Source organism: Oncorhynchus gorbuscha, linkage group LG18, assembly GCF_021184085.1.
Source record: "Oncorhynchus gorbuscha isolate QuinsamMale2020 ecotype Even-year linkage group LG18, OgorEven_v1.0, whole genome shotgun sequence".
NCBI lineage: Eukaryota > Metazoa > Chordata > Actinopteri > Salmoniformes > Salmonidae > Oncorhynchus > Oncorhynchus gorbuscha.
Genome location: NC_060190.1, coordinates 20,913,476 through 20,927,739, shown reverse-complemented (window position 1 = coordinate 20,927,739; position 14,264 = coordinate 20,913,476). Strand labels below are relative to the sequence as shown.

General features: G+C 42.0%; 1 protein-coding gene across 2 annotated transcripts in view; it reads right to left on the bottom strand.

Moving 5' to 3' along the window:
- The window catches only part of LOC124003876 (heterogeneous nuclear ribonucleoprotein L-like), a 60,191-nt gene that overhangs the window by 21,333 nt on the left and 24,594 nt on the right, over positions 1-14,264 (bottom strand). For both annotated transcript variants that reach the window (XM_046312505.1, XM_046312506.1), the window contains exons 2-4: positions 10,311-10,429; positions 5,482-5,719; positions 2,187-2,272 (exon numbers count right to left, since the gene is read on the bottom strand). In XM_046312505.1, coding sequence (XP_046168461.1) covers positions 2,187-2,272; positions 5,482-5,719; positions 10,311-10,429 — 443 coding nt within the window. The remainder of the gene's footprint in view (positions 1-2,186; positions 2,273-5,481; positions 5,720-10,310; positions 10,430-14,264) is intronic.

The following is a 14,264-nucleotide window of genomic DNA, read 5'->3' as shown; positions in this document are numbered from 1 at the left end:
TCTCCAGACGTTCAGTGAGGATCTCTGAATGATCCAATGTTGACCTAAATGACTAATGATGATAAATACAATCCACCTGTGTGTAATCAAGTCTCCGTATAAATGCACCTGCACTGTGATAGTCTCAGAGGTCCGTTAAAAGCGCAGAGAGCATCATGATCAACAAGGAACACACCAGGCAGGTCCGAGATACCGTTGTGAAGAAGTTTAAAGCCGGATTTGGATACAAAAAGATTTCCCACGCTTTAAACATCCCAAGGAGCACTGTGCAAGCGATAATATTGAAATGGAAGGAGTATCAGACCACTGCAAATCTACCAAGACCTGGCCGTCCCTCTAAACTTTCAGCTCATACAAGGAGAAGACTGATCAGAGATGCAGCCAAGAGGCCCATGATCACTCTGGATGAACTGCAGAGATCTACAGCTGAGGTGGGAGACTCTGTCCATAGGACAGAGTCAGTCGTATATTGCACAAATCTGGCCTTTATGGAAGAGTGGCAAGAAGAAAGCCATTTCTTAAAGATATCCATAAAAAGTGTTGTTTAAAGTTTGCCACAAGCCACCTGGGAGACACACCAAACATGTGGAAGAAGGTGCTCTGGTCAGATGAAACCAAAATTGAACTTTTTGGCAACAATGCAAAACGTTATGTTTGTCGCAAAAGCAACACAGCTCATCACCCTGAACACACCATCCCCACTGTCAAACATGGTGGTGGCAGCATCATGGTTTGGGCCTGCTTTTCTTCAGCAGGGACAGGGAAGATGGTTAAAATTGATGGGAAGATGGATGGAGCCAAATACAGGACCATTCTGGAAGAAAACCTGATGGAGTCTGCAAAAAGACCTAAGACTGGGATGGAGATTTTTCTTCCAACAAGACAATGATCCAAAACATAAAGCAAAATCTACAATGGAATGGTTCAAAAATAAACATATCCAGGTGTTAGAATGGCCAAGTCAAAGTCCAGACCTGAATCCAATCGAGAATCACAGATTCTGTGAAAGAACTGAAAACTGCTGTTCACAAATGCTCTCCATCCAACCTCACTGAGCTCGAGCTGTTTTGCAAGGAGGAATGGGAAAAAAATTCAGTCTCTCGATGTGCAAAACTGATAGAGACATACCCCAAGCGACTTACAGCTGTAATCGCAGCAAAAGGTTGCGCTACAAAGTATTAACTTAAGGGGGCTGAATAATTTTGCACGCCCAATTTTTCAGTTTTTGATTTGTTAAAAAAGTTTGAAATATCCAATAAATGTCATTCCACTTCATGATTGTGTCCCACTTGTTGTTGATTCTTCACAAAAAAATACAGTTTTATATCTTTATTTTTGAAGCCTGAAATGTGGCAAAAGGTCGCAAAGTTCAAGGGGGCCGAATACTTTCGCAAGGCACTGTATATCAGTACTTCAGTATATCAGTTAAAAAGTACTTCCCATTGTTGATTATTTTTCCAAGAAGATACAAAAACTGAACTCAAATGTGGTTCACACTCCAGAACTATATGCACTGACTGGCCTACAACATGCTAAATATTACATAGGTTGTTATAAGGTTGATATAAGGCTTGCATGATGAAAAGTGTGTTGAAATATGGCCTCTAACCCACTACACATACTGGAGGTGTGCAAACCATAATAGACACACAGACACTGCTTCCGACACATAAGTGAGCGCTGATACTGTCAGGTGTTTATTCATGCTAGATGTGTGTGTGCCAGGAGTGTGTGTGATGCCGAGAGACAGTCATCCATATTTGATGAAGGGCCATCTCGTCCGCTGGAATGCTGCTCCAGCGCTCTCGAGGACCCGGTCGAGTGGATTGGGTTCTGCTCCTCTACTCTGAAGCTTTTTACAGCCTGAGTGTGTGTGTGTGTGTGTGTGTTTCTGTGTTTCTGTGTGGGGCCAGCACTGACTGACAGCTTGTTTCCCACTCCAAAGTGACATACTGATGCAGGTGTGCATACTCACACAAACCCACAGGGAGACATACACAGACATGTACGCAAAAAATCACTCATACAGACAGACTCCTGAATCCACACACATGTACATGCATCCACAGTAGATGCATCCTCGTCACACACCCGTGCATGCACGAACACACACACGCACGCACGCACACACACACGCACACACACACGCACGCACGCCTAGCCCAGCTTGACTCCAGAAAGGATATTCCACCATGGCCTGGATTCCATTGCGTTTGAAGATGACAATGCGCAGTACGTTGCCTATGGGATTGCAGACAGTGTACAGAACATCCTAGAAGACAGAAGAGCAACGACAGGGTTCTGACTAATGCCGAACTGAGCACAATAATAAGTCGCAATTCAGGGGTGAGTTTCCGGAAAGCTTAGTAGTTCATGTGGTATTTTTCTAGATGACCCAGACCAACAACGCACGTCGAAAAGTATTTAATCTGGCTTATTTTGATTATATTTGTTCATTTAGATTATTTTTGTTCATTGGCTGTCAGTTAAACATACATTTTAGACTTTACGTTACTCTCTTGTGGCTGAGCAGCTGGGTTGTCGAGATAAATAACATGCCATGTTAGCTACAAGGCTTTCGGGAAACCCAAGCTAAATCGCTGTAAACTAAATCATCGTAAGCAACACCATTGTAAAGTTAAACCATTCTGAACTTAAACATTGTTAACTATTGTGACCAAAACTATTGCTGAATTATCACAAATTTAACCATTGCTGAACTATCACAAATTTAACCATTGCTGAACTATCACAAATTTAACAATTGATGAACTATCACAAATTTAACCATTGCTGAACTATCACAAATTTAACCATTGCTGAACTATCACAAATTTAACCATTGCTAAACTATCACAAATTTAACCATTGCATCGTGAACTAAACCATCCTAAGCTAAAATACTGTAAGCTAAACCATCATAAGCAAACCTATCATGAATTAAAACATTATGAACGAAACTATCGTAAGCCATACCATTGTGAAATAAACGATTTTAAATTAAACCATTGTAAACTAAACCATTGTGAACAAAATCCTTGCAAGCTTTCCACTGGGCACACAATGTCATTTCAACGTGGAGAATTGGGCAATATTTGGTAGATACGTTGATCATTGTCGTTCCAACCTATTTACACACACTCAAAAAGACGGCCAAAAGTTTGTTGAGTTCCCAACGTGTTATCGCCGCGCTTTCAACCATTTAAAAGCACACCAAAGTTCAAATTGGAATGTCAGATATTTAGTTCACCTAGTGTGTTTTCACTGTGCTTGATCTAATAGCACAACCACATGACCTAGATTGCAGTAACCTGAGACTACATTAAAGAACATGGTGGATAAATGGCGTTTGAGTTTTTTGTACAGATTATTATTGCAATTGCAAAGATTTCTACAGACCTGCGACCCTGAACGCTTTCTATAAGAATACATGTATAGTTACAGTAAACTCAAAATGTAGTCTTGGATGTGTTACTTATGTTGAGGTTGAATAAATACTGTTATTTTAGTTTGTAAAGATAGCCTTGACATTATGCTATTTACTGTCTTATAAAAGGAAATATTGAATTGTGTTTGGTTGACAATGCAATCAAATATCAACATTTAAATGATATGTATCTACTGCTTGGATAGTTCCATCTGGGCCATTGGCTTTATTCTAGTCTTTAACATATATTGTTTGGTTGCGATGGAGACGTGAATCCAACATATCGTTTGTTAACTTGTCGACAAGTTAATAGGCTATTTACCGTGTTGCAAAAGCGATATTGAATTGTGTTTGGTTGTCAACACAACCTAATATCAACATTTGAAGGAGATGCATCGTCTGCTTGGATAGCACTATCTGTACCACTGAGTTTGGCTTTAATTCCAGTTTGTAAACAAATGGATCATTGATATGTTGGATTCACATCTCCATTTCAACCAAACAATATATGTTAAAAAAATAGGGCTAAATCAAATCAAACTTTATATTCACTTTAAATGACGTTTTACTTGATCTAATTCTATTCTTCAACTTACATTTTTGGTTGAGATGGAGACGTGAATCCAACATACTTAATAGTAACTCGTAGATTCCATTTCAAAATAAACCAAAGCGTGAAACCCTAGGCGTACATGCATTGTCTATTTTTTGTTGAATCCTGGGCTGAATTTAAACAACAGCTGTTGATTACATCCCAAATGCTACATAGACGTAAATACCGTCATTGATGATACACAGAATGATCGATAAAGTATGGTTACATTCCATTTGCTCTGTGACCCTCTCTGTGACCCTCTCTGTGACCCTACCCTTTGGAATGACTTTCATAGCAACAATGAGATTTCTCAACAATCATTCTCACGATAGCACATTGGCAAAGACAGAATCGCTAAATTTGGACGACAATCGTGCGCCGTATTCTGTAGGTGTAATCTCTGAACCTATGACCACGTTCCATGCTAGTTAGCTATCTACATTTTCTAAATTTGGTCTGTCACTAGAGGCGGGTTACTAATTTGTGCCTTTGTCAACGGTTCTTCCTTTGACAGCGATGTCATGATGATGGCGTTCAAGCGCCAGGCGCTGGTGGAGTTTAAAGCCACGGACAGTGCCGACCAGTGTCCGACATGCGGCGCCAACGAAGTCGTCCTGTATGGCTCAGTTATGTAATGAATGTAATGTAATGTAATGAATGTAATGTAATGAAACTGCAGTGAGCAGGTCTCGAACCCTCAACCTTCTAGCCCGGCGCGCTATCGACTGTGCCGCAAAAGCATGCTCGAGCGGCAGAGTCGATTTCCACGCTTATAAACCCAGGGTCGTCTCAGTAGTGCATGGCGCTTGAAAAGCCGGGATTTTGGGTTCGAGTCCCTGGACCATCCACAGGGCCACCCACAAGTAAAGTGTATGTATGCATTACTGTAAGTCGATTTGGATGAAAGCATCTGCTAAATGGTATATATATTATTATATTATGGTTAATAGTCAGTGACATATATCAATGCTAAGCAGGGCTTGGTTAAAACCCTGGATGGGAGACTGAAGGAATAGCTGTAGATAGATCGACTGTCCAGTAGGAGGTGCTACCCAGCCTATTGTTTTTTTCTTATAGTGGATATTACGTTGAAAATATGACGTTGTTGTCATTTGTACAAATTCAACATATTTTATACAAGGTTTGTCTATGTTAAAAATTGGTTACCACGATGACATAATCCTGTGGTTGAAATGACACCCCTCAAAACCACATTTGATGACAGTTGATTACTTTTTTCAAATCCAATGTATTTTCCACATAGTTTCCACATCACAATATGTTGACAAATTACGTTGAAACAACGTTAATTTAACCAGCTTGTGCCCAGTGGGTTGACTACCGTAATTTAAACTATTGAAAGCTAAACCATTGTAAACTAAACCATAGTGAACTAAACTATTGTCAACATTGTAAACTCAACCATTGCACTGAACTGGCATGAAGTTCATGAACTTACAGTGGTGATGGGATAGAGGGGGTTCTGAATGGAGAGGAGCAGGACTTTGTTGCCACTGTTGGGGTCATCGGCGTTAGTTGGCCGCGTGATCCTCTTGCTGGTGGAGTAGTTGAAGAAGGCCTGCTGGCCGGCAATGTAGACCGCTTCGTTGGCACCGCATGTCACGCACTGGTCGGCACTCTCCATGGCTTCAAACTCCACCAGCGCCTGACGCTTGAACGGCATCATCATGACGTAGCTGTCAAAGGAAGACCCAATTACAAAGACACAATTAGTAACCCACCGCAACATCGAGGCTGACCTCTGGTGACCGACGAAATTTAGAAAATGTTGATAGCTAACGTAAACTCACCCCATTCCGTACAAATGTGCGCAACCGCAACATTCAAACGAGGCTACAAAGAAAACTAATGGGACTGTAACGACTGTGTTGACTTCAAAATCTGGGGTGTGAACCTCGTTTCTATTCAAGCTTTGATCGACATGGTAATGGCTCTATAGTATTGGAGAAAAGTTAAAAAACTGACCCTCCGTTACATCTTGACGTGTCATGTCGTAACGTAGAGCACGGATAAAGCAACTATTTCTGTCTTACAATCTCTCTCCACCAGGTGTAGCACTTCTATCATCCTTTAAAAACAAGAAATGGACAGTGACGGGGGTAAGGGGGGATACCTAGTATTTTCTTTCGTCATCTTTGCATGCGATCATCAATCTCAAAGCCGCTGTTTACTTCTAAGATCACTTTAGCACCGTGCTAAAAACCCGATTCAAATTTGACACAAACCTTCAAATAGGTATGTAATGACACATTATATAAACTCTTTATAGTGTTTTATTTACATTTTCGAGGCGATAAGGTGATAAGTTGGACAGATCTAGTGAAAAAAAGCAATTTTCCCACACAACATCTCTCCTTCTCACTATCACGCATTAGTTTCGCTTCCCCACCCGCCATTTTTAAAAGTCCCGACGGGGCTCATTGCCTGCTTGAATTATGCAGAAACGGGCAATGTTTAGGTCATGTTATTGATTCTGTTGGAAAGAGGAGAAATTGTGCTTTACAATGGTATTGACATTACAGTTGATTTGGAAGTATTACGTTTTTGGGGCGCTAAAATAAGGGCAATTGTACGGACCAAGACGATGTACGAGTTTACGTTACTTAGCATGAATGTGGTTATGGGTTCTGAGATTTCATCTATGGAATACGGCACACGATTGTCGTGCGGGTTTGTCATTTTGTCTCATGACAGAGAAACGGTTTCCCTTTTTGTCAGATGCTGTGCAACACTCAACAAAAATAATCAGACTGCAATATCTGTTGAAAACAGTGATATTGGAAACGACCTGGAGTCTACAGTACCTGCCTTCTTGTTGCAAAAGAGGACCAGAATGGAAATAAACCTCAGGGCGTTAATGTGTTTTTATCCTCAATCATGTTTTATGTATGTGATGTTGTATCTGGCTGGAGCAGCCACTTTTAATGATCAAATAAAAATAATCAGTCAATATCGATTAGGAAGCATGTTACAGACATTTGATGATTGTCAAACAACAATCCATGTTGTTTGTTCTCAAACAATCCAAAGAAAATTCTAGTTTATTTTATAACAAAAAAATTGTTTCGTTTGGGAGGGGGGTGTTACAACAACATTTGTCACAAAGTGCTTTATAGTAACATGGCCTAGTCCCCCAAAAAGCAAGCAAAAGGAAAAAACTCCCTAGGAGGAAGACATCCTCTTCCATTGATACACAATCCATAACCATACTATCGTCCTCAACTTTAGAATTAGTAAGCAACAAGCCCTACAGCTAATATGTTTCTCTTTACACAGCTCTCCTTTGGCAACAATCATATTGATCAGAATCAGCATTCGGGAATCATCTACATCCTGCTACAGGAAACAGAGACAGCATTCATACACAGTAAGCGTCCCCACACACTGAAGACCTTGCCAGTGTTTCACTCAGTGGCCCATATTCAATTTTAGCTCCCCCAGTTCCCTAGTTAGACATCTCAATGTTTTTCTTATACCAGACTACCATGCAGAGATGGTAAAACAAAACTGGATGCTCGTGTGAGAATTTGTCTCGTCTAACAGAACCCCAAAACACACTTGAAGTTATTGCTTTGTAACTCAACATTTGTGAAGAGACCCCAGATAGAAACCAAACTCTTTTATAGTTCTCACCTCTCCAGAGGTGCTGTTGTTCACCGTGCATTCTATTTCTGTTGAACTAGAAAGAGTTCAACATAAAGTTCAAATAAAATGTCCCTCTGGTTATGCTTTATTTTACAGTCAACAACTATTCCAGCTAGTATCTTACAATATATACTAAGAATGGCTGGTATTGGATGATTGTGATTATAAGACATTATAAGGTGGTCATCCCTGCATTTTAAATCCATGATAATGCATTATACCCGCAGGCCCCAAAATATATACCTTATTGATTTTTGAAAGAACAACAAAAAGTACCAGAGAATGTTCTACTTAAATTGCAGACACTCCACCCCCATAAATAACATTGCACAATAAAGCCTCCCCATCATTCTAATCGGAATGCTGTCTTTGAGGCTACTGTTTGAGTGGAGCTGACAGCTCCCGTTCAACATGTCACAATATGTCTGCCTAAGGCGTTCTCGGAGGAGTCTACAGTATATCGATATTGCACCGACCTAAAAATAACCTCGCCTGATCTCAATTCCGACTACAGCACCGGGAAACCTACTCTACCAGTGTGCAAGTCAAGTCCTTTGCAATGAAATCCACATCCCATAATATCCTCAAAGCGGTGACCCCTCCGAGTTACGGAAATATCAAGTGACACTGGGATGGATGGAGGCAGAGAGATATTTACAATAATTACATTTACATTTACATTTAAGTCATTTAGCAGACGCTCTTATCCAGAGCGACTTACAAATTGGTGCATTCACCTTATGACATCCAGTGGGACAGTCACTTAACAATAGTGCATCTAAAACTTAGGGGGGGTGGGGTGAGAGGGATTACTTAACCTATCCTAGGTATTCCTTAAAGAGGTGGGGTTTCAGGTGTCTCCGGAAGGTGGTGATTGACTCCGCTGTCCTGGCGTCGTGAGGGAGTTTGTTCCACCATTGGGGGGCCAGGGCAGCGAACAGTTTTGACTGGGCTGAGCGGGAGCTGTACTTCCTCAGTGGTAGGGAGGCGAGCAGGCCAGAGGTGGATGAACGCAGTGCCCTTGTTTGGGTGTAGGGCCTGATCAGAGCCTGGAGGTACTGAGGTGCCGTTCCCCTCACAGCTCCGTAGGCAAGCACCATGGTCTTGTAGCGGATGCGAGCTTCAACTGGAAGCCAGTGGAGAGAACGGAGGAGCGGGGTGACGTGAGAGAACTTGGGAAGGTTGAACACCAGACGGGCTGCGGCGTTCTGGATGAGTTGAAGGGGTTTAATGGCACAGGCAGGGAGCCCAGCCAACAGCGAGTTGCAGTAATCCAGACGGGAGATGACAAGTGCCTGGATTAGGACCTGCGCCGCTTCCTGTGTGAGGCAGGGTCGTACTCTGCGGATGTTGTAGAGCATGAACCTACAGGAACGGGCCACCGCCTTGATGTTAGTTGAGAACGACAGGGTGTTGTCCAGGATCACGCCAAGGTTCTTGGCGCTCTGGGAGGAGGACACAATGCTTTTAACATCAGACCACACATGTTTACTCACAGGCATATTGGCCCCGTACACACTAAGGTTGTAAAACTGATGTACAACGCATTTGACACAATGGTTGTGAGACAACTGCTATATTTGTGATACAATGGAGAGTTTGTCTGCATAAACAAGTCTACACAACCATTGTGCGGTGACTCCGCAAAACGTGTGTATCAATACTTTTGTGCAGAAAAACTCTTCCTTGTGTCACAACCGTTGCGTCGAATGCGTTGTAAATCAGTTGTGCAACTTAAACATGTCTACGGGGTCATTGTCTTTTTCCAAATTTCACCCAAATTCACCTCAACTTCAAATCAAAACTTTCTAGATTCTCTGAGTGAACGTGAAGGGGCTCTGCAAATAGGCCTCTGCTGTGTATTCCCCGTTGTGTGAGTGCCCCAAATGAGGCTTCCTCAGGCAGTCCACGCAGTAAGAATATCATATGTTTGTCCCCTGAGCAGCTATACTCTTGAGTAAACATGTGTGGTCTGATGTTAAAAGCAGGCAATTTAGAGGACAGACATGAGCTAAAAATAGAGGTCCTAAATGGCACACGTTAATGTTTTCCAAGCCCTTAATGGCCCTTGTTCTATGAGAAATATGATAACTGGGAGATTGTTATTAGATTTAAATGGATTCAAAATGGATTCCCCAAGAAATGGCTAATGGGAGATCAATTTTAAAAAATCAAGAAAAAGGGAGTTGTATTCTAACAGGACAAAGATTCCAGTCCGACTAGCTACGTTGGAGAAAAACAATCAAACTGCACACAGGGAAAAAATATGCATCTCAATACATTCTGTTGATGCATTCAATCAGTGAACTGCTCAGAAGCATAATAGTATTAGAATACTAACTCAAATGTATAGTCACAAGTATTTCGCTCCACTCGCAATAACATCCTCTAACCATGTGTATGTGACCAATAAAATGTGATTTGATTTTAGTAATATAATAGTTGGTAAGTGAAAACTCACAGTAAGTGCCACTCTGAACTATGAATACAGTTTTGCAATGCACTACAGTTCTATAGCACATTTAAAATAATCATATGCACAGGCATCCATGTAATGGAAATGAGGCAAAAGATTGCCGCATGTCCCTCAAAGCAGAACAGACAACAAGAAACATCACCTACCAGATGTTGCCAAACTTCTCCAGGGCCTCCACCAGGTCCCCTTCCACCACTGACTCACAGAGCCCCCGCACGTGGACCACCGGAGAAGGGGCGATCCTGTGGGCATCCTCCCCATTGTCCTGGAGGAGAGAGGGGGGACAGCGGTCAAATGGGGTTCAAAGGTCAAAGGTCAAATGAGGTATACCACAAGGTACATACGAAGGCCGCTTTCACTGCAAAGAAGGTTTAACATAACGGAAATGTAACCAAACGCCAAAGCCCTCGTCAGCACTGGCACTGAGCACCGTTGACCTGCTGTTGGAGTGCACGGAATTGCAGAATGTTCCCTTGTCAATGCCTTAACGCTGTTTTCTGCATGTTTATAGTTCATTTGTTTGTGTTTTGTAGCAATGTTGGTTTGGTTTGAATGACTTCAATCAACATTTTTTAAACATTTTAACTCATTATTGAGGCCTAAGGAAATTCAGCCTCTTCAGATTCCTTGACACGAGGGCCACCTACGGACCGGCAAGCAAATACAGCGCATTGGGAAAGTATTCAGACCCCTTGACTTTTTCCACATTTGGTTACGTTACAGCCTTATTCAAAATGGATTAAATGAAAAAATGCCCTCATCAATCTACACATTTCTAAAAACCTGTTTTTGATTTGTCATTATGGGGTATTGTGTGTAAAATCAAATCAAATCGAAGTTTATTTTTCACGTGCGCCGAATACAACACCTTACAGTGTAAGTAAGCATTTCACTGTAAGGTCTACCTGTTGTATTCGGCGCACATAAAATTTGATTTGATTTTACACACAATACCCCATAATGACAAATCGAAAACAGGTTTTTAGAAATGTTAGCAAATTCACTACAAATAAAAAACAGAAATACCTTGTTTACATAAGTACTCAGACCCTTTGCTATGAGACTCGAAATTGAATTGCAAAAATCGCTGAAGCTGGAGAATTACATTTCCCTCACTAACTTCAAAAATCAGCTATCTGAACAGCTAACCGATCGCTGCAGCTGTACATAGTCCATCTGTAAATAGCCCACCCAATCTACCTACCTCATCCCCATATTGTTTTTATTTACTTTGCTGCTCTTTTGCACACCAGTATTTCTACTTATGCACCATCATCTGCTCATCATCATCTGCTCACCTATCACTCCAGTATTAATCTGCTAAATTGTAATTACTTTGCTACTGTGGCCTATTTTTTGCTATACCTCCTCATGCCATTTGTACACACTGTATATAGACTTTCTTGTCTTTCTATTGTGTTATTGTCTGTACGCTTGTTTATTCCATGTAACTCTGTGTTGTTGTTTCTGTCACACTGCTTTGCTTTATCTTGGCCAGGTCGCAGTTGTAAATGAGAACTTGTTCTCAACTAGCTTACCTGGTTAAATAAAGGTGAAAAAAAATATAAGAAAAATAAAATTGAGCTCAGGTGCATCCCATTTCCGTTGATCATGCTTGAGATGTTTGTGCTGTGGGGGGGAGCAATGCAAATAGCCTGGGTAGCCATTTGACTAGATGTTCAGAGTTTTTTGGCTTGGGGGTAGAAGCTGTTAAGAAGCCTCTTGTCTTGCACCTAGACTTGGCGCTCTGGTACCGCTTGCCATGTGGTAGCAGAGATAACAGTCTATGACTAGGGTGGCTGGAGTCTTTGACCATTTTTAGGGCCTTCCTCTGACACTGTCTGGTATAGAGGTCCTGGATGGCAGGAAGCTTGGCCCCAGTGATGTACTGGGCCGTTCACACTACCCTCTGTAGTGCCTTGCGGTCAGAGGCCAAGCAGTTGCCATACCAGGCAGTGACGCAACCAGTCAGGATGCTCTCGATGGTGCAGCTGTAGAACCTTTCGAGGATCATAGAACCTTTTGAAGATCCCACAGTAAAAGGCACATGACAGCCCGCTTGGAGTTTTCCTAAAAGCACCTAAAGAACAAAATTCTCTGGTCTGATAAAACCAAGATTGAAATATTTGTCTGGAGGAAACCTGGCATCACCCCTACGGTAAAGCATAGTGGTGGCAGAATCATGCTGTGGGGGATGTCTTTCAGGGAAAGATGAACGGAGTAAAGTACAGAGAGATCCTTGTTGAAAACCTGCTCCAGAGCGCTCAGGACCTCAGACTGGGCGAAGGTTCACCTTCCAACAGGACAACGACCCTAAGCACACAGCCAAGACAAAGCAGGAGTGACTTCAGGAGAAGTCTGAATGTCCTTGAGGGGCCCAAACAGAGCTCGGACTTGAACATCTCTGGAGAGACCTGAAAATAACTGTGCAGTGATGCTCCCCATCCAACCAGACAGACCTTGAGAGGATCTACAGAGAAGAATGGGATAAACTCCCCAAATACAGGTGTGCCAAGCGGGTATCGTCATACCCCAAAAGACACAAGGCTGTAATCGCTGCCACAGGTGCTTCAACAAAGTACTGAGTAAAGGGTCTGAATACTTATGGAAATCTCAGTAGAACTACTGATTTTCAGAGGGTTCGTTGTCCGGCAGAGGTGAAAGAGAGAAAAGGAAGGAAATATACGCATGAGGAAGGAAGAGAGGGGTCTGCATACTTTCCAAATGCACTGTGTATCCTGGTCTGTCAAACAAATGAAATGTAACATAATTTAAACCTAACACTACTGAAAGCCTTGTCTTGCAGCTGGATGTTGTTAAATCGCAGCACAGGCTGTTAATCCGTAGTTCTTCACACCTGTTTTACAGTGGCTTCACAACTCACACGCCCTTCACACTTTTCTCAAAGTGAGGAAAATATGCTAATGATAAAAACCTCTAGGGGAAGGGCTTCTGAAATAGCAACTGGCAGAGCAGGAGAATCACTTTGTAAACTGTTGCACAACACCTTTGTGAGCTGTTTGAACATTCATGAATGCTTACATACGACAATACAAGAGGAATTGAAAGTAGAGGAAAACCATATCTGAATACTCACTGATACATCCATGTTGGACTGGCTATTCAGGCATTCAAATATGTATGTTGAAATATAAAAGAAAACTGTTCCGAGTCATTGCCAACATTGCTTATATGCTTCACAGACCAACCATGAAAATGCAAGTCTGGCAACAGCACCAAAAGCCAATACCTAAAAATGACACAATTAATCTGCGAATTGAACGCTGTAACATGCAACAAGCTTTTCTTAGTCTCCAATTAAGTCGGAAAACAGATTACAAACAATGATGAACAGCACACAAAATGTAAAAATAAAAATAATGATCCACTAAAAGCCGCTATGAAACAAGAGGAGTGAAATTGGGAAGGCCCATATGAAATGACTCTAAAACCACTTCACGATGAATGAATGACCTCAGCCTAATTTTAAGTAATGAGATTTTTTTTCAGAATCACAATGAACGTTAAAAAAAAGCAGCAGCTGCGGTGAACAGGTTACAGCATCCATTCTTATATATCTTCCAAATGGATGCAAATTGCGGGAATGAAGAAACATGTCACCCCGATGACACTGGAGCTACAATACATAAGAAAAGAAGCTAACAGTAATTGTAATCAGACTGTCTTGATGCTGTATTCTTCAGACTACTTGGTCTGCCTTGTTTCCACCGTAGACCGGTTTTGAGAAACCGCATCGATAAGGGCCACAGCACTCCTGAGGCAACCAATTACTTGGCCCTCTTCTTTGTTCGAAGCTGGCTCTTCCAGGAGCCCAGGATGGTTCATTACGGGAGCTGTCCGTCGCAACGAATTCCTCCCGCCTAGTCTAACCCTCCATGCGCTCTGGGACAACGCCGAGTCCCGCACGGCTCTACTTCAGACACAGAGACAAATTGAATCCTCGCCGACAGGCACTGTGTTTAAGATGATATTCGTTTACAATTGACCACATTCTTACCCCCCAGCCTATCTAGAAAGAGAGATAGATAGCCTGAGTCCCGATTCACCACCCTTCTCCCGGAATATGCACTTGCACACTT